This window comes from Spermophilus citellus (assembly GCF_964194105.1).
Source record: "Spermophilus citellus genome assembly, chromosome: X".
Classification (NCBI taxonomy): domain Eukaryota; kingdom Metazoa; phylum Chordata; class Mammalia; order Rodentia; family Sciuridae; genus Spermophilus; species Spermophilus citellus.
The window spans coordinates 3,055,595-3,082,404 of NC_138190.1; the positions used below are offsets into that span (position 1 = coordinate 3,055,595).

The 26,810-nt window shown below is 47.4% G+C and overlaps 1 protein-coding gene across 1 annotated transcript in view; it reads right to left on the reverse strand.

Annotated features, from left to right (window-relative positions):
- Nucleotides 1-1,045: 1,045 nt before the first annotated feature.
- The window catches only part of NLGN4X (neuroligin 4 X-linked), a gene marked incomplete at its 5' end in the record, with an annotated part of 30,727 nt that continues 4,962 nt past the window's right edge, over nucleotides 1,046-26,810 (reverse strand). The window contains 3 exons of the mRNA XM_081276899.1: nucleotides 1,046-1,912; nucleotides 7,810-8,599; nucleotides 10,191-10,376. Of these exons, the coding sequence (XP_081133025.1) occupies nucleotides 1,057-1,912; nucleotides 7,810-8,599; nucleotides 10,191-10,376 (1,832 nt within the window). The 3' untranslated portion in view covers nucleotides 1,046-1,056. The remainder of the gene's footprint in view (nucleotides 1,913-7,809; nucleotides 8,600-10,190; nucleotides 10,377-26,810) is intronic.

Sequence of the window (26,810 nt, forward strand, 5' to 3'; positions counted from 1 at the left end):
CTGTGCACCTCAAGGAATCAAGAACAAAAGCCATTTTTTTTTTTGTCGTTTGATTTTTTTTTTTTTTTTTTTTTGCAGGGAAAGAAACAGGTGGAATGACTCATGTATATATATATTTATATATTTATATACATTCAGAGCACGATGAAAACCACGTTTTTTTTGCTAAAAGCTCTTTCCAAACTAAAAACACCAATAAAAGCTTTTTTTTTTTTTTGTTTTGTTTTTAAATCTTTTTTTTTTCTCTCCACCCCCCCCTCCCCACCCTCTCGTTTTGTGTGTGTGTGTGTGTGTGTGTGTGTGTTTTAAACTCACGGCTATATACACTTTTTTTTTTTTTTGATTTGTACAAAGTTTCTTAAATATAGTTCAAGCGGGCAAAAGGGTCGCTCTGCGCAGAACTATAAGGATTCTCCTGCATAGTGAAGTCTCTTGATTTCAATAATAAAATCCTCCTCTCCCTTCTCTGTCTCTCCATGAGACGGTGCCAAGTGGTGACCGAGGACCCCAGGGGCACTTCCTTGGCCCAGGTTCCGCCGTCCCCTGGTGTGGCACATGAAGGACATGATTGATGGATGCGTTTTTTGTGTTTTTTTCCCTCCCCCAACTGTGATTTAAAAAAAAAAAAAAATCCGATATCCTTGGCTGAGTTCCAGGAACGTCAACTGCCTTTTGTCACCTCGTGGTGGTGGGAATCGGGAAGTTCCTGGGGGGGGGGGGCACCCAAGCGTCCCCTGGGGGCATGGTGGGGATCTTTAAAGCAGTGTGGTCACAGAAATGGATGCTTTTTTCACATTTCACAGGGTCAGAAGTGGATGGGGGGGGGCGGGGGGGTGCAGAGGGGCGGGGAGGGGACAGGTGGTCGGCAGGGTCACCGTGACGACCCTGCCTTTTTCTTTTTTCTATTTTTTTTTTCCTTTTCCGATCCTCAGTCCTAGGGGGATGCCAACCTGTCCTGGGTGGGAGATGGGGGCGCCGCCGGGTTCTGTTTCTGGCTGGAGGGGACACAGGGGGCGGCCGCCGCGGAGGGCGGGCGGGGAGGGGACCGCCGCGCAGCTATACGCGGGTGGTGGAGTGTCCGTGGGGCAGGTTGGTACTGTTCTGCCCGCCCCCGCTGAAGGTGTTGAAGGTGTGCAGGGGCTGCATGCCCGTCAGCGTGTTGGGGATCATGGTGATGGTGTTGGGCGTCATGAGTGGGATGTCGTCCGGGGACCTGCGCAGGGTGAGCGTGTAGTCGGGCGGGCAGGTGAGCCGCAGCGTGTCGTGCGCCTGCAGGGACTCGCACTCGTGGTCGTGGTCCAGCTGCTTCATCTGCAGCGACAGGATCTCCTCGCTCTGGATGTGCGCGATGTCGTTGGTGGCGTTGCGCGGCTGCGGGCTGGGGCGCCGGTGCGTCTCGTGGCGCCGCTTGTCCTTCTTGTAGTAGAGCGCGGCGAAGGCCAGGATGTTGAGGAAGAGCAGCGAGGCGCCCACGGCGATGGTGACGCTCAGCTCGGTGGAGTAGTCGCGCTTGGTCTCGATGAGGACCGTCGTGTCCTCGGGCCCCGTCTTGTGCGAGTCCTGGCTGTGCTTGGGGCCGTGGGCCGGGGTGATGGCCGGCCGCTTGGTGGTGGGCCAGATCTTGGCCGGGGAGCGGCGGGTGCCGTAGGGGAACGAGGTCAGGTCCGGGGGAGGGACTTTGGTGGTGGTGGACACGTACTGGAAGATCTCATTCAAGTTGTGCAAGTGGGGGACCAGCTCCAGCCAGAAGGCCACCTTGGTGGCCCGGTAATGGTCCCTCACCCGGGGCTTGAGGCCGATGTGCAGGTACAGCTGGTCCTTGGGGTTGTACTTGGACCAGGCCACCTCCTCGAAGCGGTTGGGCTTGGTGTGGATGAACTTGGTGTCCTGGGGGACGGGCTGGTTCGGATCCCTGCGGAGACAGGAGCAGAGGTTAGAGAAACGAGGTCACCCTCCAATGCACGGAAATCTCTGCACGACCACCCACCCCCACCCCGCCCCGTGGGGATCCGTGACAGGGTCATGGCCCGTGATCATGGCTGAGCTCGACCCAGGCACGGTTCTGCTTCCATCCAAGGTGCGGCTACCATTTTGAAACCAAAGGTAAGTCCCTCTGGGTGTGAAGGATGATTGTTCCCCACAATCTCCCTGCTTTTGCAATGCATGGAATTCCTTTTACTCCAGGAATTGGAACAATTCCATGCCTCCAGGCGAATTTGGTATTTCAAATCGCTTTGACCTGGTCCATCTCAAACCACGGGTCATTTGTCCCATAGGGACAATGGACAGTGTTTGGAAATACTTTGGGGGGGACTGTGTGGCTCCTCGGGGTACAGGTCAGGAATGGTGCGAAACATCTCCACGGAACACTAGAGATACCACCTTAAAAATAAAATTAAATAAATGCATAAAAACTATCCCCCCATGTGGACAGGAGGGACGGAGAGGATTCTGGATTTCAGAGGCTACTCGGGCTGACCCAGTGAGCACTCTCTATCTCCATCAAGAACGGACATTGAAGTCCATGGACAGATGCTGGGATTTTAGCACGGAACATCAAATAAAAACGTGCATTGCTGTTGCATAAACGGCTCGGACACAGACTCGCACCATTTTGCTGTTTCTGTCTCAAAGGGGCCCATGAGAGTATGGGATACCCGTCAGGAAATGACCAGGAAACAGTTGGTGTTTTCTAGAGCCCTGCACACCTTGAGCAAGTTCTTGACCCCCACCTGGCCCTCCCTCGGTCTCCCACACCGTGGGCACAATAATCACCCTTGGAGGCGAGAGATGGAGGTGAAGAATAGCAATGAGAGTCTTGTCACAACAGAGAATTCAAGAAACATTATCCATCATCTCCCAATACAATTATTTTAACACCTGAGCGATTGCTAGGGAAAGAAGGCTCCCGGGCCACCTTATTGTAGACTAGAGTCTATCCTGTGTTTACTGTATACAGTGTACACAGGAACAGTGCATATTGTACGCTCTGTACCACAGTGTATGCCACCTGTATACTCTAAGTGGCATACAATATAGCTTTATATAGTGTACCACATTGTTCAGGTTTGGATATGAGGTATCCCCCCGTGCTCATGTGTTAGACAATGAAAAAAAATGTTCAGAGGTGAAATATTTACACTATGATAACCTTGATCTAAATAGTGGATTAATCCACTGATGTGGATTAAGTGGGTGGTGACTGCAGCAGGTGGGGTGTGGCTGGAGAAGGGGGTCCCTGGGCTGTGCCTTTGGGGTCTCTGTCCTGTCCCTGGTGAGCAGAGCTCTCTCTGCTCCCTGGTGCCCTGTCCTGAGCTGCTCTCCTCCTCCAGGCCCTGCCGCCATCTTGTTCTGCTCCCCTTGGGCCAGAGCCATGGAGTCGGCCACCAGGGACTGAGCCTTGGACACCATGAGCCCCAACTAGACTTCTCTTCTTCTAAAAGCTCATGTGTGAGACACTACAAGAACCTTCAGAGGTGAAATGATTGGGTTAGGAGAGGTGTAACCTAGTCAGTGGATTAATCCACTTGGATGGACTCACTGGGTGTAGACTAATAAGTGGATTAATCCACTTGAATGGACTCACTGGGTGGTGGCTGCAGCACGTGGGGTGTGGCTGGAGGAGGGGGTCCCTGGGCTGTGCCTTTGGGGTCTCTGTCCTGTCCCTGGTGAGCAAAGCTCTCTCTGCTCCCTGGTGCCCTGTCCTGAGCTGCTCTCCTCCTCCAGGCCCTGCCGCCATTTTCTTCTGCCTCCCCTTGGGCCAGAGCCATGGAACCACTTGTATATGAACTGAGACATCTAATTCCATGAGCTCCAAGTAAACTTTAAATTGTTCTTATTGTGTATTTTGGTCACAGCAACAGAAAAGTCGAACAAAACACACAATATCCTGTTTACTAAATGCCAACTGTATACAGTGCCTATGTGTGCCTATGCATATTTGTATGCTTATATGCATATATATATATATATATATATGTCTAAGTCCATATATCGTGAATTTTCTTACCTAGTTAGCAACATTTACATGTTTGAAAAATCATCCAGTTCGGATCCATGACATTTTTCTCTCTACATGTTTTTGGAAAGATGTCTGCTTCGATGTGACACCTCATGTGTCTTTTACGTATCTTGCAAAAGGAATCTCAAGTCTTTTCTATTTAACTGAGATCTGCCAGGAAAAGGCTGGGCCTCTGTTTTTTATTGTTGCCCAAGACATGAAAAGGGGTAAAGATGCCTCCTCTTTCCCCCTCGGGGTGATTTTGCCGCCCGGCGTCTATTAGATAGAGAGCTTTTATGAAGCGCCGAGCCACCAGGACAAACAGTGCTCTGTCTGTTGGGCTCCGGGGCTCTGCGGCGAGGAACTCAGTGCATGTTTCAAAGGTAAAGAAAAACACATTTATTTTGTTCTCAAAGAATAGGCCAGAGGACTTGGAAAACCCAGATAAGCCGGCTGCAGCCCGATACCATCTCGCCATTAAAGGTCTCTGAGAGGCACAGGCAGGATCTGTAAAACCGCCACCAACTCTCGGAGCTGAGCAAACCCGGGGCCATCTCTCCCCACCCGGACAGTCCAGAGACGGCAGGAGGCCAGTGGAGAACCAGAGGCCCATTTCCCAATTTCTCCTTCTGCATCCAAAATGCTTTAATTCCCAAGAGGAAAAAGCAAAGGATCAGACCCAAAGGAGGCAGGTCTCCCTCCACATCCCCAGGCACCTGCCCCATCTGAGCCCAGATGCAATCTCGACAGCAAACATCCAGAGCATTTCCGCGGTCAGAGGGGGACACCGTGGTCTGGGGTCCGTGCATCAGCGTGGCCTCCTCTCAGCTCATTTGGGCAGGAGGCTGTCTGGACCCTTGAAATAAGATCCAGGGAGCTGCTGTTCCTCCACCTGGGGACTCAGTAACTCCTCCCGGACACCAGGGGGCGATATCCACTCGACCTGAAATACCTCCTGGACCAAAAAAAAAAAAAAAAAAAAAAAAAAAAAAAAAATCCCTACATAGAGATGGCAGCTGACCCCCTCCAAAGAGATGCATGGGTTTGTGGCTTTGGTTGGCCATTCTAGAAAGATCTTCCCATTCTCGAATTGCAACAGCACTTGAAGTTTTTCATGGGGGAGGGGGGTGCATAGTGTGCTTGGTTCCCAACCTCATCCCTTACCCCTTTATTTTGTTCTGAGGATGGACCCCTGGGGCTTTGGGCATGCCAGGCAGGTGGTCTACCACAGGTCTCAGGACCTACTATGTGATTTGGTATAAAAAAAAAAAAGAGCAAACCGGATGCAATGGTGCACGCCTGTCGTCCCCATGACTTGGAAGGCTGAGGTAGGAGGATTGCAAGTTGGAGGCCGGCCTCAGCAAATTAGCAAAGCCCTGTCTCTAAATTTAAAAATTAATTAATTTTTAATTAAAGGGAAAAATGAAGGATGGCTATAGCCATTTTGGTCCCAACCAGTGTATTTAGATTTATACTTCACCAGGACCTCATTCCTCACTTCTGGTAGAAGCACCAACTATGTCATTTATTATTATTATTATTATTATTATTATTATTATTATTATTATTTTGGAGTGGGGGACTGGGGATTGCACTCAGGGGCCCTCAACCCCTGAGCCCCGTCCCCAGCCCTATTTTGCATTTTATTTAGAGACAGGGTCTCCCTGAGTTGCTTAGGGCCTTGCTTTGGCTGAGGCTGGCTTTGAACTCGCGATCCTCCAGTCTCGGCCTCCCAAGTGGCTGGGATGACAGATGTGTACCCACCAGTTTAAGAAGCCTTCTTTGCACATAAGAAACGAAGTGTCCTTCCAACTTCTGTTGCATGTATCTTTCCTTTCTTCCTCTTTATTATTATTATACTTTTTTTTTTAATAGGGAAAGCACCAACCTCATCCTCAGACACATCGGCAGCAGGAACAGCTAATGAGAATTTAATGGCTTTATTTGGGTTTCATTCTTCTTTACTGGGTCAATTAAACATATGATAAACGACTCTGACTTTGCATTTAGGGAAGGCACACAAAGGTGATTTTTGAAACGTGTAAGAGACAAGAAGTAGGCTCTTTTAATGAGGATTGAGATAGAACTTTTTGGTACAAAGTAAATAATAGATGAAACTGCGCAGGGTGGCATAGGCCTGTAATCCGAGAGGCTGGGGAGGCCGAGTCCAGAGGATAGCAAGTTGGAGGCCAGCCTCTACAACTTAGCAAGGCCCTAAGCAACTCAGTGAGGCCCTGTCTCTAAATAAAACACAAAATAAGGCTGGGGATGGGGCTCAGGGGTTAAGTGCTCTGAGTTGGAGTTCAATCTGTGGTATCCAAAAAAAATAAATAAATATATAGATAGACGATAATAAAAAATAAAAAAGATGTACTACCAATACCAAAGTATATCTACATCTCTACCTATTTTTCTAGGCAGTTCAGGATATATTTATAAATAAAAATTTGAATATATGTTCTATGCATAAAAATATAAAATTGCATGTATAGTGTTAAAAAGATACATACTGAATATAATAAAGTACAAGTGCATGTCTATTTATTATCTATTATCGTCTATCTATATATTTAGGACATTGAAAAATCTTGGTGACCGTCCATGATTTCTATATTCACGGATTCAAGCAATCATGAGTAAAAATAATTTGGAAGAAAACCTGTGTTTGGGGGCTGGGATTGTGGCTCAGAGGTAGAGCGCTCGCCTCGCACGTGAGAGGCCCTGGGTTCCATCCTCAGCACCACATAAAAATAAATAAATAAAATAAAGATTTTGTGTCCGACTACAAGAAAAAAAAAATAAATATCTAAAAAGAAAACCTGGGTCTTTGCAGAATTTTCCGTCATTTATGTGTCATCCAGAAAATATTTAAAGTGCATAAGACAATGTGGACGGGTTGCATGTCAATCTTGTGTCATTTTATAAAAGGGACTTGGGGGGGTCTTCAGAATCTGCTCATTGTGGGGGGTTTCCTGCAATGAACTTTCTATAAGAGAAATGGATATATAAATTTGTGTATGTGTGTTTGTGTGTGTGTATGCACACACACATCTACATATATTTATATATGCATATATAGGCACCCACATGTATACACCACAGACATCTAAATTACATACAGTCACATATGTCTACTCAATACCTAAAGATACAGAGAACCTATGTTGATACACCTTTATAATTATCCCGAGATTTCCTTGGTTCCTAGGTTCAAAGTATTTCACTCCACCTTGAAAACAAGATTCCAAAATATCGGTCAGGTCAGTTGCCAACGTGACCCACACGTTTCAAAGAATCCTTTTACTTAACAAATGAGATCAGGTCAGGACTAGGTTTGCAATTCTGCCTTCAGCTCAGAAATCAATAGTGAAAAATCTGCCCATCCTGCACCAGCGTGTGCAAATTGGAGGATTTTTCAATAAGCACCAACCACTCTCAGGTAGAATATGTAGAGAATTATGTCAATATATCGGTATGAGAAAAAATGTGAAATATAAATAAGTAGATCCATAGATAGATAAGGTGCCAGAGATTGATTGAATCCAGGGGTGCTTAACCACCGAGGCACACCCTCAGCCCTTTTAATTTTTTTTACTTTGGGATAGAGTCTGGTAAGTGGCTCAGGGCCTCGCTAAGTGGTTGAGGCTGCGGCCTCCCCTTTGCAATCCTCGTGCCTCAGCCTCCGCTGCTGCTAGGATGACAGGCGTGCAGTACCACGCTTCAATAATATGGCACCAGTCAAGGGAATGATTTGGGGGTGCAGATGTGAGAAGGAAAGGACTGGAGGAGGAGGAGGAGGCGGCACCTACCCGGTTTTGGCGAAGTTGGTCCAGTAGGTCATGACCACGGCGCTGAGCATCACGTCGTTCTTGGAGAAGTTGCAGCTGAAGAGCTCCGTGGGCCCGATCATGGGGATCCCGAAGACGTAGGGCACCTCGTCCCCGTGGGCCGAGTCGGCCCAGCTGGGCTTCATCTCGCTCTGGCAGTGGTGGTAGAAGGCGTAGAAGTAGGTGGGCGAGCCGTACTGCGCGTGCAGGTCGGCGGTGGCCACGGCCGGGGCCACCCACTGGTGGTCGGTGAAGAGGGCCACCAGGGTCTTCCTGCGCGTCTCGGGGTTCTCCTTGTCGGCCCAGTCGGTGTACATGAACTTGATGGTCTCGCGCAGCGTGTCCTTGCCCTCGGGGTAGCCGTACAGGTTGTCGACGAAGTTGGACACGGAGAAGTCGAAGTCGTTGGGGGTGACCCCGTCCTCGTTGTCCACGATGCCGTCCACGAACTTGAGCCCCTCGCCCTGGTTGACGCCCAGCATGATGTCGTAGTTGAGGAACTCGCCCTGCTCCATGAGGATCTGGGGGTCGTCCGGGATCACGTCGCCGTCGATGACGGGGCCGAAGGCGATGTGGTAGGTGGCCGGTGTGATGGCCTGCTGGATGAGCTCCTTGTGGTTCTTGTGGCGCAGGCACTCCACCAGGTCCGTCGTGTCCAGCATGTTGCAGCCCACCTTGTCGGCCAGGAGGCGCGTGTACTTGGCCGGCTGGTAGTTGACGGCCCAGCTGGACAGCGCCGTGCCGCTCTGGATGATGGCCTTCTGGAACAGACCTGCGGGGGGCGAGCACAGAGACGCGAGCCAGTGAGAGCGCACGCGCGCGCACGGGGGAGGGACGTCCCGGACGCTGCTACTGTCCCCCCCGGGGGCGCGCGAACGTTTGCACCCCGCACCAGGCAGCGGAGCCCGTGCGCACTGGAGTGAGGACGCACGATGCATCCGCAGAGCTGTGCTGCGGTGGTATGTCTGCACGGGTATATCTCCAGATTTAATATATATATATACACAAAAGGGAGAAAAAATGCAGTTTCTCTTTGCACAATTTCATGGATTTTATTTTACTTTTATGCATTTATTTTTTTTTGCTAATTTGGCTTCATGCACGTGCGTAAAAATGCTCCCTGGTATCTGCCTTCCTCCCCCCCCCCCCCCCCCATGCATGCCCTGCCTATGCATGAGGTCCAAAGAGCTTGCATTTCACAAGCACAACTTCAGGACTGTGCTGGAAAGAAAAAATTTAAAATAATAATCATAAAATAATAATTAAAATAATAATAATAATAATAAAGACTCTGGAATCCGATTCAGAGGAAGGATTCAGGGAAGCATGTGTGTGTTCCTGCCTTTGGTTGAAAGATATCAGGCTTTTAGGTTTCTCATGGAACAAATAAATGAGCTACGCTTGCAGAAATCTTCAATGGGTTTCCAATTAGCAATTTATTATTATTATTATTATTTAATTCATTCGTTTCCAAATCGTATCCGTGCAAAACTGAGTTTGCTAAGATTTGTTTTGTCCCATTAGAAATAAAAAAAAATGCCTGACTCCGAGGCAAATTTGGAAAGGCCTGGGCAGTTGCAGGAGCGGAATTCTAGGTGTGCTCAGCTCTCGGTGCAGCGGGAGGGACGGACGGAGCTGTGACCAGGCGAGGACGTTCACGCCCTGTCGGTTTTGAAGGACAAGGAAGCCATCAAAGAGGGCGGGAATATGATGGCTGTCAGGAGGATGAGGTGGAAAAAGTTGGACGACTGCACGGAGATGACATGGGATTGGGACGTGAAGCTGCCTAATGTGTCACTCGAAGGCACCTGGGGACCCCTTTCTGTCAGAAATGCACACTGGAGTCGGCGGCACTGAGTGTTGGCCTCTCAAGAGCAACGTGTTCAAGGCCCTGGAGGAAAATCACGTGTCATTGTTTGCCCATTGGTGGCATTTATACGTTAAATCAAGAAGTTGAAAATGCTACAGGAGCCAGACCTGGTGGTGCACCCTGGGGATCCCAGCAGCCCCGGAGGCTGAGGCAGGAGGTTCGTGAGTTCAAAGCCAGCCTCAGCCAAAGCGAGGCCCTCAGCAACTCAGGGAGACCCTGTCTCTAAATAAAATGCAAAATAGGGCTGGGGACGGGGCTCAGGGGTCGAGGGTCCCCGAGTTCAATCCCTGGTAGGCACCGTTCGGAAAAAAGGTGATCTATGAATTTGTATTTGTCACTATTTAATAAATGCCATTTTACATCAGGGGCTGAGGATAGGACAGTTTCGACATATGCCAATAGGGCTCCCCTAGAGAGTGACAGAGGACTGTCATTGGACCAAGTGCTCCTGCAGATCCCCCCGCCCTCTCCACCCGGGAGTCACCTGCATTACCTTCCGAGTAGTGAGACAAGGTCAGGAGGCTGACGCAGGAAGCTCCAGCCCCTGAGCCGAAGATGGTCACTCTCTTGGGATCCCCTCCGAAGGCCCCCACGTTCTCCTCGATCCACCGCAGGGCCTGGATCTGGTCCAGGAGCCCGTAGTTGCCCTTGGCTGCCTGGTCCCCCGTACTCAGGAAGCCTGCAGGGACGAGACCCGCCTGTCAATCACAGCAAGCACCTGCACCCTGTGAGTATCCAACAGTTTTTGTTTTGTTTTGTTTTGTTTTGTTTTACATATTGTTGATGGCATTTCTTCTGTGGAGGGTCTGCTCAGATCCTGAGTTCAGTTATTGAGGGGGTTGGTTACTTTTTTTGGTGTTATCTCTGGGAGTCAGAGACATGCAGATTCAAAGTACAGGGAGATTTCGTCTCACTCGAGTCAGAATGGCAATTGGGGCAATCAATGCAATAAATACAAGTCACCATCAATATGGGCGAGGATGTGGGGAAAAGGCACACTCGTATGTGGCTGGTGGGACTGCAGATTGGTGCAGCCACTCTGGAAAGCAGTATGGAGAATCCTCAGAAAACCGGAAATGGAACCACCACGTGACCCAGCTATTCCACTCCTCGGTTTATACCCAAAGGACTTACAATCAGCACACGAAAGGGACACAGCCACATCTATGTTTATAGCAGCTCGATTCATAATAGCTAAGCTGTGGAACCAACCTAGGTGTCTCTCGATAGATGAATGGATAAAGAAAACCTGGTACACGTCCAGGATGGAATAGTACTCAGCCATGAAGAAGAATGGCACTAGGGTACTTGCAGGTAAACGGATGAGACTGGAGACTATCATGCTAAGTGAAATAAGCCAATCCCAAAGAACCCAGGCCAAATGCGTTCTCTGATATGTGCATATTAATGCACAATAAGGTTATGGAAGAATAGGATTTGGATTAGGCAGAGGGGAGTGAAGGGAGGGGAGGGGTGTGGGGTAGGGAGGACAGGAGAATGAATGGGACATTATGACCCTGGGTGCATATATGACCACAGGACCAGGGTGATTCTGCAACCAGAAGGAGGAGAAGGGACACTCTGTCTATGTAGGATGTGTCCAAGTGCCGTCCACCGTCACGGAGAACTAATCAGAACAAATTATTTCAGATAAATGCGAAAAAATCTGGCACTTTCATCACACTCCAAACCCTCAACTCCTATTCCCATCTCCCCAACTGTCCCTCCCCCCCATATCAGGAAATGTTGCTCTTAACTTTTCCAACAAGGAGGATTCTCTCAGGGGACAGTTTAGATTTTGCTAAGGACCGTCACATGGCCAACGCCCCCTTGGGAGATGCAAACCAGGCAAATTTGGCCTCGGTCACAGCAGGACCATCAGCGACCCTGTGTCTCCTGCCCCATTTTCTTGAACACTGCAAAACAATTCGACCTGGGAAAGAAAAAAAAAAAAAGTGTCTCTCCCGCGATGTATTCAGGTCACTTCACAGCAAGATGGAGAGTTACCTGGGCAGAAGCAAAATCACGCATCTCTCTTTTTCCCCCTAAAGCATCCTGCGTGTTTCATGAGCTGCACGGATGGTCATCCAGAGGCGTCCACTGCCTGAGGATTTTTCCAAATGGAACAAACCCAGGACCAGGAAGCCGCTAGAGGATGAGCCTCTCAAACTGCAAATCACACTCTGTCCAGCAGGAGGCGCACACGGACCGCCCACCTTGTCTTCCTGCAGGGATTTCTTCCCTTTGCACCTGAGGGAACCTCACTCTCCTGATCCGAGGGGGTCACATTGCAAGCCTGAGGGGGACCCACCCAGTAGGAACTGCCCCCGGAGCCAGACAGCTGCCCAGGTCGGCAGGGAAACAAGGTCGCACAGAAGGCAATGTGTCTGGTGCAGTTCTGGGGCAGATGAGCCGGGGTTCCAGGGGACGCTGGGACCTGGAGTAATGATTCATGAGTGTTTCATGAGCAATTATTTAAATAGTTTAAACGGGCAATGATTCATTCGTGTTTCGGGGCAGGGAGGTGTCCTGCCATGTCACAGCGTCATCCCGCCTGCATGTCCCCTGCAGGTCACAGGTGGTGTGTGAGGAAGGTCGGGGAGGCTGTGCCCGGAGGCCAGGCAGGGCTGCAGGTCCAGGGCTTCAGGGAAGGAAGCTGTGGGGTCAGCCCCGGGGGCCGTTGATAGACAGGAAGGGACTTTGCTGAGATGCTCAGGTCCTTCTCTGCAGACTCAGGACTGGGTTTGTAGACACCGGGATCCCTGCAGACCTTAGGGCCTCCCTTTGGCTGAGGCTGGCTATAAACTTGGGATCCTCCTGCCTCAGCCTCCACAGTTGCTGGGATGACAGTTGTACACCCCTGTTCCCAGCCCCATGCGAGGTATTTGGACACTTGCGTGTGAGAACCAGTCAGAATGATTGGATTGCAAGTCCTGTCTTCTTCCCAGAGCCGGTTTTCCAACACACACACACACACACACACACACACACACACACACACACGTGCTGTCAGCACAGACTCCTTCCCTGGGCTCCAGGGCCCAGGCCCAGGCTGTGTGATCTCCGGCTGCACCTCCAGGCAAGCAAAACCTCACCCAATAAATCACTTTTTGGCTGCTGACCTTATCCGCCTGCCATGTTGCTCTCTGGGCAATTCCAGAGGGTGCCTCTGTGGATAGGGCCCTGGCAGAGCACAGCGCCCCCTGCAGGCCAGCCCCAGAGAGGCTTCTGTCCGGTTGCTTTTTGATTTCCCTGCGCACAGTAGGTCCGCGCTCTCCCAAGCTTTGCAACACGGGCGAAGTTTGGAAACTGGGACTTCAGGACTAGGTAGACGGGGAGTTTCAGGTTATGCCAATGGGGAGGTTTGGGGTGATGGACTCTCTCCCCGGAGATTGAAGGATGCATTTCAGGCTCCTGGTTGCAGAATGATTTTGCAGAAATGTTATTTGTATTTTTTTTTATGCAGTCAGTGTCTCAAGTGTTCAGTTGAAAACCTACTGTGAAAATCAAGACTAAAAGTAAAAGGACTATTTTTTTTTTAAACTGCTGCATAACTTAGGGAGATTTTCACTGGAGAATTTTTTTGAAGGGTCTCCTGCCCTCATTAAATTTATTTTTAATTAGAATCTTCTAAGTCATTTGAACCGAGTTCATATTTGTTTCACCATCCAATTAGGTGTGCCCCAGAAGACACAATTGGTGCATGGTTTTTATCTCCTCCTTTGACTTATTTGCACCCCAGTAATTGCAGCGACCGGGGAGGCTGAGGCAGGAGGATCACGAGTTCAAACCCAGCCCGGACCAGTCAGCGAGACAAAGCTACTCGGTGAGAATGTGTCTCAAAATAAAATATAAAAAGACCTGGGGCTGCAGCTGGGTTCGATCTCCAGTACTGCAAAAAACATATTTTTGAACCTTCATACTAGGCAGGATATTGTAAAATACATACAAGAAAAGATGACTTACAAAACGTTGTTTCATGACTATTACATGATGCTCATAAATCCTTTAACAGGGGCTCTTTCCAAACACATTGTGCTCTTGTCATCCCAGCAACTGGGGAGGCTGAGGCAGGAGGATCGGGAGTTCAAAGCCAGCCTCACCCAAAGCGAGGCCCTCAGCAACTCAGGGAGACCCTGTCTCTAAATAAAATGCAAAATAGGGCTGGGGACGGGGCTCAGGGGTCAAGTGCTCCTGAGTTCAATCCCTGGTATCTACCCAACCCCCCCAAGAAAAGCAGATGAGGTTAGCAAAGCTCCTTTAATGCATGACTTTGAATGAGGTGATGGCTATCAAAGTACTTCACCTTTTGCAAAACCCCATAAAACTCGAGTTGTGATTATCATGTGCAGGAAAATTTACTAAGGACTTGGGTGTAAATAGATCAATGCTGATAGCACAGATGTTTCAAATTATCCCCCTGCACCCCATACCTGGGTGCAATTACTAGGTGCTCATTTAAAATATATATATTGAATATGTATATTGAATATTGAATATATATATATATCTCGAATGCATATATCAAATGTTGGTAATGTGTTCATATTTACATTCACTTTAGCTCAAGGTCCAGTCCCCACGTTTGAAGAGGGACAACTGAGCCAAGAGTTGGGGGAATGTAAGAAATGCCCATTGAACAAGCTACATTTAAAAGAGGTTCTTGTTAAAATCTACGCCTCTGTTGCGTATTTTTTTTTTCCTAGAACAGCCGCACAACCCAGTCTCATTTTCCGCCCATCAGAAGTCTCAAGGTCACCCAAGCCAAGAGTCAAGGTGAGGAGGAGCTTAAAATAGAGATTCTAGAGAAAATTGTTCAGTGCTCTTCCTGGACGCTAAACCTTGGGACACGCACCTGCCTCCCTTGGCTGCACTGGAAATGAGAGAGAGAGAGAGAGAGAGAGAGAGAGAGAGAGAGAGAGAGAGAGAGAGAGAGAGATCCTGCATTTCTTTGGTCACCAACCCCAAAACTGGGCTTAAAAAGAAGAGAGAAAGGAAAGAAAAAAGTTTTCTATTTCCAGAAATAACAATCTCACCAGCAAATGCCCCTGTCCCTCCATCTCTCTCTCTCTCTCTCTCTCTCTCTCTCTCTCTCTCTCCTACTTCATCTGCAAGAAATCACGAAGTCAGACGGGTGCTCAACTTGAGTCCCCATATTCTCAGTTATTTGGGGGAAATGAAAGGTACTGGGTGTTGTATTCTTGGGCTGCCTCAAACTGTCTTTGAATGGGACCAAACTGTTTTTAAAAATGGCATAAAAATTTCTAGACGTATCTATTTGTCACCTGTGTGAGTTTGTCCTGTACCAAAGAAAAACAGAGCAAAGAGAAACCCTTTCTGGTAGTTTTTTTTTTTTGAAATGGACAAAAGATCATTATTATCCATATTTACTCTTCTGTTGCATTCTTTTTTATGGCTGAGTAGTATTCCACATGGATCCCTTCTTTGGGCTGCATCCTCAGGAGCTCAGCTCCTCCCAGAGCCCCACCTCCAACACCAGCCCCTGGGGTCTCCATGTAAGAAAATAAATGAAGACTCTGCGTTTCTGGGTAAATTCTTGCAGAAAATAGAAATAAGCATCCTTCTTTCACTGTCTTTCTTTTTTTTCTGTTTTGGTACTGGGAATTGAACCCAGTGGTGCTTCACCACTAAGCAACACCCTCAGAACTTTTTTATCTTATTTTTATTTTGGGAAAACGTCTTGCTAAATTGCTTAGGGCCTCAGTTAGTTGCCGAGGCTGGCCTCCAACTTGGGATCCTCCCGCCTCAGCCTCCTTAGATGCTAGGGTTACAGACGTGCGTCACCACATTGGGCGGAAATGAGCATTTTTCTTTGTCAGTAAGTGGAGCTGATCCAAGTTGGTGCTAAAAGCGGGGAAGAGCAGGAGAAATAAGGAAAATGACTGCCTCTCGTGTTTTACACAGAGCTGCCAGAAAGCATGGTGAATAATGATCCAGAATGTACTGGACCTTACATTTCACCACTAAGTTTAACCTGAGAAAGTCCAAGTGGACAATTTAGTACCAGAACCAACTAAAGACAACATTTTGATAATGTCCATCAACAAGGAATAGCTACCTGATTCCATGTTATCAGATTAAGAATATCGCTTCATTTGGCGGCACCTGCCTATAATGCAAGCTACTGAGGAGGCTGAGGCAGGAGGATCGCAAGACGGAGGCCCGTCTCAGCAACTCAGCAAGACTGCAAGCCACTTAGTGAGACCCTGTCCCAAAATAAAAATATAAAAGGCTGGGTGAGTAGCTCAGTGGTTCATGCATCTTCGTTCAATCCCTGGTGACCAAAAAAAGAAAAAAAAAATGGGAATATAAAAATGTCCAGCCTCTGCAAAAATATTCAGAGCACAGGATGCATTTTTAAATAGGCACCTAAACTTCTGTTTTTTTTTTTTTTTTCCACAAGGCACCTGTGCACGATATTCTTTCCTGCACCATTTGCAAAAGGTGAATCTGGATTTAACTTTGAGCTTTGGAAGCACTGAACTGTGTTAGGATAGAATTGCAAAGTTTGGGGTTCTATGTAACCGTGGACAGAACGGTCACTTCTCATGTCACCAAAAAAAACAACACTATTTAATTAAAAAAAAAAAATTCCAGGTGCAGATGAAGACTGTAAAATCGGCAATGAAGACCTCACTGGATATATTACAGAGTTTTAGAAACCGAGTTTTGTAGAAGAAGAAGGAAATCACACAGAATCCAGAAGCTTATCCTCCTCGGGCGGAAATGGATGCAGCAAGAGGCTCAGAGGCAAGGCTGTCCATGGCGGCGAGACCTTATTTTGATTTGCTTTGTGCACAGAAAGATGCGCTTTTAATTAATGTTCGGTTTCTAGGAAAGCTGCAAATAGCACGGTAAAAAAAAAAAAAAAAAGACAGATATTTCAAACTAGGGACATCTTTTCCGAGATTTTAGGTCAAACAAAGAAATTGACCAACACGGGGAAGTATCTTAAATCCCCTAACCCTCCCCATCTGCAAATTTAGGTCTGGGGTCGGATCTTAGATGTTTGCAATCATTGTCTAAGGGGCTGAGCTTGGTTGAGTGGAGCGTGGCGGAGGGTGAAGTCCCAACCTGGAAGAGGTTGGAATCTGTCCTCCCAGATCTGTTGAAGATCCCCCCCAAAAATCCCCAGCGTCAGGGTGGCCAGGACTGGTCCCCTGTCAAAGGCGGACTTTCTCATCATTATGACAAAAGCCTCCCTCTTTCTCCCTGAATCTTCTTTTAAATGTGCTGAAGATCATCGGGCACAGCGGTGGTACGCGCCTGTAATCCCAGCGGCTTGGGAGGCTGAGGCAGGAGGATGGCAAGTTGAAGGCCAGCCTCGGCAACTGAGGGAGGAACTAAGCAAGATTGAGGGACCCCTGTCTCAAAAATGAAAAATAAAGAGGGCTGGGGATGTGGAGAGTCAGGACCTCGCTAAGTTGCTTAGGACCTCGCTACGTTGTGGAGGCTGGCCTCCAGCTTTGGATCCTCCTGCCTCAGCCTCCCGAGCTGCTGGGATTACAGGCATGGGCTACGGCTCTGGGCACCTGAGTCCCCCCACCCCCCGATTTGAGATGCTATCGTTGCATATTGATGCTCAAAGGGATTCCAGGGCACATCTTGTCCATCGGAAGCCCACCGTGATTTCTCGGTAATGGCGGCACCTAACTGGAGATGTCCCAGGGTCAACCCACAGGCACGTCACCTTGCACACGCGGAGGTCGAGAGCCAACGTCCCCATGCCTTTCTCTACAGCCGACTTCCAAAAATACACCCTCTCCTTGTGACTTGCAATCATGAGGATGCAGGAGATGGGCCCCTCCACCCCCACCCCGCTGAGTTCCCAGCTCCCGAAATTAAAATGAGAAACAAGTGAGTCAGGAAGGAACACGGGAAATAATTGGGTCGAGTTTGCAACATCCACCTTTCTGCATGCACGAAGCAGGCGGCAGAAGCAGGTGACTCCCCTATTTTTAACTCCCTGAAGGATCCTGCTGCTGAGACATTCATTTCTTTTAAGCTCAATGCACTGCTTAGTCCACCGGCCGATTGCAAAGTCCCTTTCTGGTCACCACGTTTGGACTCGAGATTCTCCTCCAGCCTCATTCATTCTCCAGTGAGCTCCGATTTCAGAGAGAATTTGGAAGTTAAATCAAGGAGCCGAAGCCTGCCTTTGCCGTCCGTCAGGAATGGCCTCCGTCATAAGAAGCTAATTTCATTGATTTCCATCAAAGAGCTCAACAGCTATTGCAATAATGAATTTTTTTTGGGGGGGGAATGGTGGAATTGTAGACTTCCACTCACTGAGTTATCTTAGGTCCTAAAGGGACTTTTATAAAACCAATCTGGATACAAATAAAAGATACAGAGATCCGGGAGGTGGTGGTACATGCCTTTAAACACAGCGGGTCTGGAGGCTGAGGCAGGAGGATGGCAAGTTGGAGGCCGGCCTCGGCAACTTTGTGAGGTCGTTGCAAGTTCAAGAGATGCTGTTTCCAAATAAAAAGGGCTGGGGATGGGGCTAGGTGGATAAGCTCCCCGTGGTGCAATCCCTCCAGTCAAGGAAAGAAAACCAAGAGATGCAAACTTCAAATTCCAGAGATGAAGAATCATAACTATGCAAATGAAAATAATGCAATTATTTTAAAAATAGTTTGACATTCAGAGGAGAGAATTAGATCAGGGGAGGGAGGGAAAAAAAAAAAAGGCGTGTTACTTTGTTCCTGAGAACACAAGATTTCCAGAGGGTAGAGTGATCTTGGAAGGACTTCCTGGGTCCTTTTGCAATGATTGAAATCGCATTAAAAATGCAATTATTTCCCAGTGGCCGATGGATAGAAACCATCTGCTCCTGCCTCGTTGTTGGAGACGGATGGCATGGACGATTGAACGTCTGATATCCAAAGGAACAGGAAAGGTAAGATTTGGGCATTGGTGCATGCGACTGGCTTGCTAGGTGGTTAGCCGGGTCCTTTCTGCAGGGCTGGGGACCGGACACTGGCCCTTGTGCAAGCCCATCCTGAACTCCAACCATGGAGCCACGTCCCTTCCCCTCCATGAGTTCTTCTAAGATAACGTGAAAACCAGCACCTACGTCAGCAGCGTGAAAATAGCGACCGCTGTCGCATTTGTCCACGTCAACTTCCACCAGTGGAATTTGGAGAAAAGATTAAGAGATCATTGAAACAGGGAGGGATCATTTCTTTAAAAAAAAAATATGTGCACATGCTCAATAGTTCCAAGGACCATGAAGACATTTTTATTTGCCCTTCTCTGTCCTTCCGGAGAAGCAAGTCATACCTAGTTCCAGTGTTTCCACGTGGTATATGTGACCCTCCCGTTAGGCATCCAGGAGCTGTGTTGGTTATCAGACCAGAGAGGTTGTTTTTCAAGGAAAGTCACCCAGAACCTCACACTGTCACAGTGGGGTGTCCTTCCACTTATCCTATAGGAATCCCGTTATTTCACATCGTTACGGTGACTCAGTTTCCTGCTTTTCATCTCCGTCGGGGCCCAACTTACCAGTGAAATGCTATCCTAGGTCCTCGTGGGCACACACAAAAAAATGCACAGCACGCATCGGGCACGGGACGCTCCGGGGTTTTAGACATTGACAGAGAAGCCTCAGAAGACATCCTCCAGGTGAAAGGGACCTTTTGCATGTGCAGAAGAGAGAATCCCCAAAGACCGTCCAATATTTATATATGAATCCATAGAAATTTGAAGATATTCCATGCATAAAAATATACAGAATTGCATCTATAATGTTCAAAAGATAATCATGAATATAATAAAGTACCAGGGCATCTATTTATTATCTATTATTGCCTATTTATGTATTTATGACCGAGAAAAATCTTTGCATCTGTAATTTCCATATCCACAGATTTAACCAACCATAAAAGAAAATAATTTGGAAGAAAACCCGTGTCTCTACAGAATTTCCTGTCATTGTACCCCAAGCAGCCCTCCGTGGCGACTATTTATAAAGCAGTACTGGACACCCGTATTGGATGGACAGGCGGTACCTCGCTGTGAGGCAAATACTGGCAACTAAAAATTGATATTTGGGATTGGGTGATGCTCGGTGCTGGGTGTCGTCAGATGGTTGGGCAGTGTCTCTGGTCGGCCTCCATGACGGTCCTAGAACTCCAACCTACAGTGATCATCAGAAATGTCTCCATAGAGAAGTGATATCTCCTGGTTGGACATTTAAACTATCAGACATCGAATTATTGAGCATTCTTCAGAAAGTGCAAAAAAAAAAATGTGTTTTCCTCTATTGTTGGTGTGAAATGCTGCGAGAAAAGTCCTATGATTCTCACAGGGTTTGCACAGGACCTAAAGAAAAAGGAAGAGACTCAAACTGGTAACCAGTGTTTCTGTGATTCCTTGCAGAAATCAATCAAATGGAAAGTGTCACCATGCAGAGAAGAGAGATGCTCAGAAACCTATGGGTAAACCCAGCTCAATGGTGCATGTCTGTCATCCCAGCAGCTTGGGAGGCTGAGGCAGGAGGATCGCAAGTTGGAGGCCAGCCTCAGCCAAAGCGAGGCTCTAGCAACTCAGTGAGACCCTGTCTCTAAATAAAATGCAAAATAGGGCTGGGGACGGGGCTCAGGGGTCGGGTGTCCCTGAATTCAATTCCCAAAGAAAGAAAAAAGAAAAGAAAGTTACGACTAAGCAGAGGAACAGCATCAACAATGGAAATGGTAGGATGGGTCTCTGGACCTCCTTCTTCTAAGAACGACCTCTTTGAAGACAGTTGAGATCTATCAATGTTGAAATCATGGCTCTTTTGTTGCAAATGAACCAAGGATTCATAGACATGGGGAGCGTTTTTCAAGTTGGTGAGGTCTCCTATGTAAACAGCATGAGAGATTCAAGAAAGTTTTTTTTTTTCCAAAATAAGGAAATTATTAAATTATTTAGAGAAACACGGGTGCCCTCAGGAGATTTAGTCTCTGAGAATCCTCGATAACTGGGACAGGGAATCCGAGCTGCGTGCAGGAGAAGATGGATATTAAGTGAAGACGTTTTTGTGGAAGTAGTCATTTTTCTCAGGATCCTGGTGTTTCTCTGATCGATCTGTTCTACCCACCAACATGTGTATGCTTTTTTTTTTTTTTTTTGGTGAAATAAAATGTAAAATATCAAAGCGACACACATTGAGGAAAAGCGCGCTATATTAAGACCTAGATGACAGGCATAGCTTTGTGAGGCACGTCTTATTCTTAGACTGAAGGTGTTTGCCTTTAGTGCTTCAAGGCAAAAATAGAAATGGCTATATTTAAGCGGGAAACGGAATAAATATCCATGCTACCCCAGTTCCTGCCCGGCAGACGCAGGCGAAGAGGAATCGAAGGGATGTTTTGCAACTTTGCAAGAACAACTTGAACAGGTAAGAAATGAAGAATCATAGAATTCAGACGCATTTAACAGAAAAGACGGAAAACTAGCCAGGTGTGGTGTGCACTCCTGTCATCCCAGTGGCTCAGGAGGCTGAGGCAGGAGGATGGCAAGTTCAAAGCCAGCCTCCGCCAATGAGCCACATCTCCTTTCTTTTTTTCTTGCTTTTTTAAATTTAATTTTTTTAAAGAAATTTTGAGACAGAGACATCCTAAGCTCCTTAGCGTCTTGCTAAGTAGTTGAGGCTGGCCTCCAACTTGTGATCCTCCTGCCTCAGCCTCCCAACTTGCTGGCATTACTGGGTGTTCACCTCTGTCCCTTGGGTTTATTTGTTTATTTTTTTAACTTTTATTTTTACATATTTATGTAATGACAACACACACACAAAATCCGCCATGAAGCAGTGTTGCTGTGCATTGTTGGTATGCAGCGTTAGACACACTCGGTATCACTTGTACGGTGTGACTTCGGATTGTTACTGTGCCATCTGAAAAAAATGTCACTCTAAGTTGTACCTGGGGACAGTTCTCTCTGCTCACAATATATAATAGATAATTTATGTTATTTTTTTAAAAATCCAGGATGGTTCGAGACTATAAGATGTGCAACAGATGTTTTCAAAAATTGGTAAAAAAATTTTTATAAAAGTAAATCAGATATTTAAGTTATAAAATATTTTCACAAACTATGAAATTTGCAAAACCACATCAGACTGTGCAGCAGACGCACGATACACCTGCCTTCATTTTTGTGACCATCTGCCTTCAACTTTTTCCCCAGTGCAAATCCTGACCCTCAGGCAACCGACAGGTGGGAGAGTGGTCGCCAGGTCTATGCACAAGGTCCTGCGGTCACTGCCCAGCACCAAGGAGCCAGGAGGAGGTCCCAGAGAATAATGTGACCTCAGACAAGGTGCAAAGATGATTCCAACTGAAGATCAACAAAAAAATCAAGATGCTGCCTGGTACGGATGAGCTGGAGAGAAATGCCTGTCGACTCTCCTTGTCAATAAGGAGGGTCGGAAAACTCTTAAGTAATTTAACATTTATTTAAGAAAAAAAAATAAGAGGGAGCAAATCTGCTCCAAAAATAAATAAAAGACAAAAAACGAAAAAGAAATTTAAAACAAAAGAAATGTCTTCTTTCAGGGCAGGTTCACATGCCACACAGCTCAGGGTGCTTTAAGAGATGCTGCTTGTTGGGAGTGGCCCCGGCTCCAAAGACTAACTTCCCCATCCCCAGAGAAGAGGCGTCTAATGGTGAGCCCTGCTGGCTCACCTGATCCTCACCCACCAATCAGAGAGCCCTGCTGGCTCACCTGATCCTTACCCACCAATCAGAGCCCTGCTGGCTCACTGATCCTCACCCACCAATCAGAGCCCTGCTGGCTCACCTGATCCTTACCCACCAATCAGACTAGCCCTGCTGGCTCACCTGATCCTTACCCACCAATCAGAGCCCTGCTGGCTCACTGATCCTCACCCACCAATCAGAGCCCTGCTGGCTCACCTGATCCTTACCCACCAATCAGACTAGCCCTGCTGGCTCACCTGATCCTTACCCACCAATCAGAGCCCTGCTGGCTCACCTGATCCTTAGTCACCAATCAGACTAGCCCTGCTGGCTCACCTGATCCTTACCCACCAATCAGACTAGCCCTGCTGGCTCACCTGATCCTCACCCACCAATCAGAGCCCTGCTGGCTCACATGATCCTTACCCACCAATCAGAGCCCTGCTGGCTCACTGATCCTCACCCACCAATCAGAGCCCTGCTGGCTCACCTGATCCTTACCCACCAATCAGACTAGACCTGCTGGCTCACGTGATCCTCACCCACCAATCAGAGCCCTGCTGGCTCACCTGATCCTTACCCACCCATCAGACTAGCCCTGCTGGCTCACCTGATCCTTACCCACCAATCAGACTAGACCTGCTGGCTCACGTGATCCTCACCCACCAATCAGAGCCCTGCTGGCTTACATGATCCTCACCCACCAATCAGACTAGCCCTGCTGGCTCACATGATCCTCACCCACCAATCAGACTAGCCCTGCTGGCTCACATGATCCTCACCCACCAATCAGACTAGCCCTGCTGCTCACCTGATCCTTACCCACCAATCAAAAAGCACCCCATGTCAACTGTCAGACGACCCCCAGCTCTATAAGTATGCAGAGCTGTTCCTCAATAAACGGGCATTTTCTCCTATGGCAAGCCTTGATGGTTCTTTCACTGCTTGTCCTGCGAGTCTGTTTGAAGGTAATACAAGCTGTCGTGCTTCGTGATGGGCAGCTAAATTCTTCAGGGCAAATGCAAATAACCTTCCTTCAAGAGGCTTCCAAATACTGTGAATTGTGGGGTGGATAGGTCCACTCCCTGGATATCAGGAAGAAAATCCCCTGCAATGCTACGATCAAAGTGAAAACAATAACTGAAATCGATAGACACGTGTGTGTGCACATATATGTAAAGCACATGCACTTTAAAGATGTATGATATATGTAATACTATATATGTACACATAATACGCATATATAATATACATTTAAATAAATAAAAAATAAATAGACATAGGTAATATGCATATTTTGTGCAATATAATATATAATAATACCCTATGTAATATATCATATTATGCAATATATAATATTTAATATGTAACATACAGATAACATGCATGATGTTTTCATACACATTGTGTGTGTGCACAACCTATGGTGCATATATAACATGTGACATGTAAACATGTGGCTCAAGGTGCTCTTTCCTATATGCCTAGGTCACGTGATCCCATACATATACCACACACATATTCACCTGACTGAATTACGTATGCATCTATTTACATATATTAATATTACAAACATGAGCCTATTTGCATAAATATACATATCTAGAGATTCTGAAGATCAGGGCTCAGACATGAACTGAGTGAGGACATCCAGGGCCCACATCAGCAAGGGCCGTGCAGGATGGTGACATAACCCTGCAGGAAGCAGCAGGTTGTGCTGTGGGGGCGTTGGGTGGTGGCCTTCAGGGGTCACCCTGAGCATGACAGGTGGGTCGAAATAGTGGATGCATGAATAAAAGGCATCCGTGTCCCAGTTCACTCAGTCGACTTGGGGCTCGTTTGTGAAGCAAGCTAGTCACGGAGTGTGAGTAGAGCGGGAGGCTGAGGCAGGAGGATGACCACGCTGGAGGCCAGCCTCAGCAACTTAGAAAGATGTTGTCTCAAAATTTAAAAAAAAAATAAATAAATAAAAAGTAAAAATAAAAAATGGCGGGGAAGGTTGCACCGTGGTGAAGAGACTCTGGATTAAATCCCTAGCACCAAGAAAGAAAGAAACAAACAGAAAAGCAAAGCAAAACAACAACAAAAAAAGGTCATTCATGATTAAAAAAAAAATATATAAACATATTCACACCTCAAACATCCTTAATTTCTTATCCTCTGGCACCTTTTGGGGGCACACCTGAACAGATACGGGTCAGCCCTTGCCGGATTTCCACGCACTGGAAATGGAGACAAGAGAAGCATTTGCCTGCAAGGACTGCGGGGCTTTATGAGTTTTCCTAAGCGCTTGGTATCGTCCTTTGAATTTTGACAAATTGGGAGGTAGGAAGCCGTCGGCCACAGGGAACAAAGAGCCCCCAGTCAATCTCTGCTGCCTGTGAGTTTTCCCATTGTCTCGTGCTCAACTTAACACCCACCCAAACTGGAAGGAGCACAACTCTGTGATTCAAGTTTCGCGTCTGCCACTCGATCGTGAGCCACTTTCCCTCCATCATGGAGGACAATGGAACATGGCCGCCTTCATGTTTTTTGAAAATTTTTTAAGTGTGTTCTTTTCAATAGCCTTTTCCCACTTTTTACCATTTTAAGGTGATGAGTGTCTTACGTTTTGTTCTGTTTTACTTTTTGGAGACAGGTTCTCCCTAAGTGGCTTAGGGCCTCCCTAAATTGCTGAGGCTGGACTCCAATTTGGGATCCTCCTGCCTCAGCCTCTCCAACCGCTGGGATGACAGGCGAGAGGCACCACGCCCGGCTCTCCTCCTTCTTTCTTCCGAACTGTCCATTTAGGCCTGAGCATCACAAGGTGGGAAGCATCAGGAGGTACTAGGACGAGCGATGGCAGCTCTTGGGGACAACGTCCTCCAAACCTGTCAATCCCCTGTCTCAGGGATCTTTAGGAGCTACGTTTAGGGGCTGTGCATGAACATCTGGGAAGGAATGCTCCTGAGCTCGGTCGCCGGGCAGACCTAGATTCAATTTCCAAAATCAAATAAAGAAAATGAGTGACGGCCCCGAAACCCGTCCCTAGGGATGGCCGTGTAAAATCTGCACACCTGACACCGTATCGTGTACCTCCTCTGACTCCCCGATCTGTGAGGGGAACACAAGGGCGTCGGTTGAACTTGGCAGGAAAAATGGCCCCTTGTAAATGTCCGGGCACATAAAGTGGTACACACCTGTCAGCCCCTGGGCTTGGAGGCTGAGGCAGGAGGATGAGAAGTTGGAGGCCAGCCTCATCAACTTCAAGACCCTCAGCAACTCAGGGAGACCCTGTCTCTAAATAAAACACAAAATAGGGCTGGGGACAGGGCTCAGGGGTGGAGGGTGGTTGAGTTCAATCCCCGGGACCAAAAACGAAAAGGAAAGAAAAGCCCTTTTGTGACTGTCCCATTTTGCTCTGAAACCTCATTATTTTTTTAAAAAAATACTCAAAATGCTCAAGGAATTTTTTAAGAATTTATTTCCTGGTGGTGAGGTCGATTGCTTTTTTTTTTTTTTATGATTTGCATTTTGACTCCTGGGCACTGCCGATCGTGCACGAAAGGATCGATTTGCATGTGATCGATAATAAAAAAAAATTCACCCGTGGACATTTGAGCTCATTGGCGATGGATTTGCAATATACTGCAGTGACATCTTCGCAAAGTGTCTTGGAGACCGTCATCGGTGGGCACCGGACTCAGCTTCTAATTCTTTACACATTTATCACAAAACAGGAAAATGTAGAATGTTTTCCCCCCTCTGGACCATTATTCATAAATGTCCCCAAACAGGAAGACACTTTAACCAATGACCGCACACCCATGAGGCTGAACATTGCACTATTGCTTAAGAAATGATCGACCTCACCGGGACGCGGTGACGCACGCCTGTCATCCCAGCAGCTTGGGAGGCTGAGGCAGGAGGATCGGGAGTTGAAAGCCAGATGCGGTAATTTAAGCACCTTATCGAGACCCTATCTCAAAAAATAAAAATATGTACATAAAGGGCAGGGGACGTGGCTCGGTAGTTAAGCAACCCTGAGTTGAATCCTCGGTCCAAAAAAATATCTATAGCATTTACACCTGTCAACTCACTTGCTAAGGCACAGAATCAAGCACATCACAGTTCTATAGTCAATAGGATCCCGATTTGGTGAGGAAACACTAAAAATAAATGTGCATAAAGCTTCAGCTGTGTGCAGGTGTGCAGAAAAGCCTGTGGGTTCTAGAAAGAAACGGAGAAATGCACAGAAAGCCGTTTGGAAAGACAAAGAATAAAGCGGCCTCTTCACAAGGCTGTGGAGTATTATACACTGTGGTAAACTGACATCCAAGGGGGATCCGCGGCTTAATTTCTCACTTTTACGAGTTAGTACGTGAGACAGGTACCTTCCGAAGGAACATTCTTGCACACACACTCA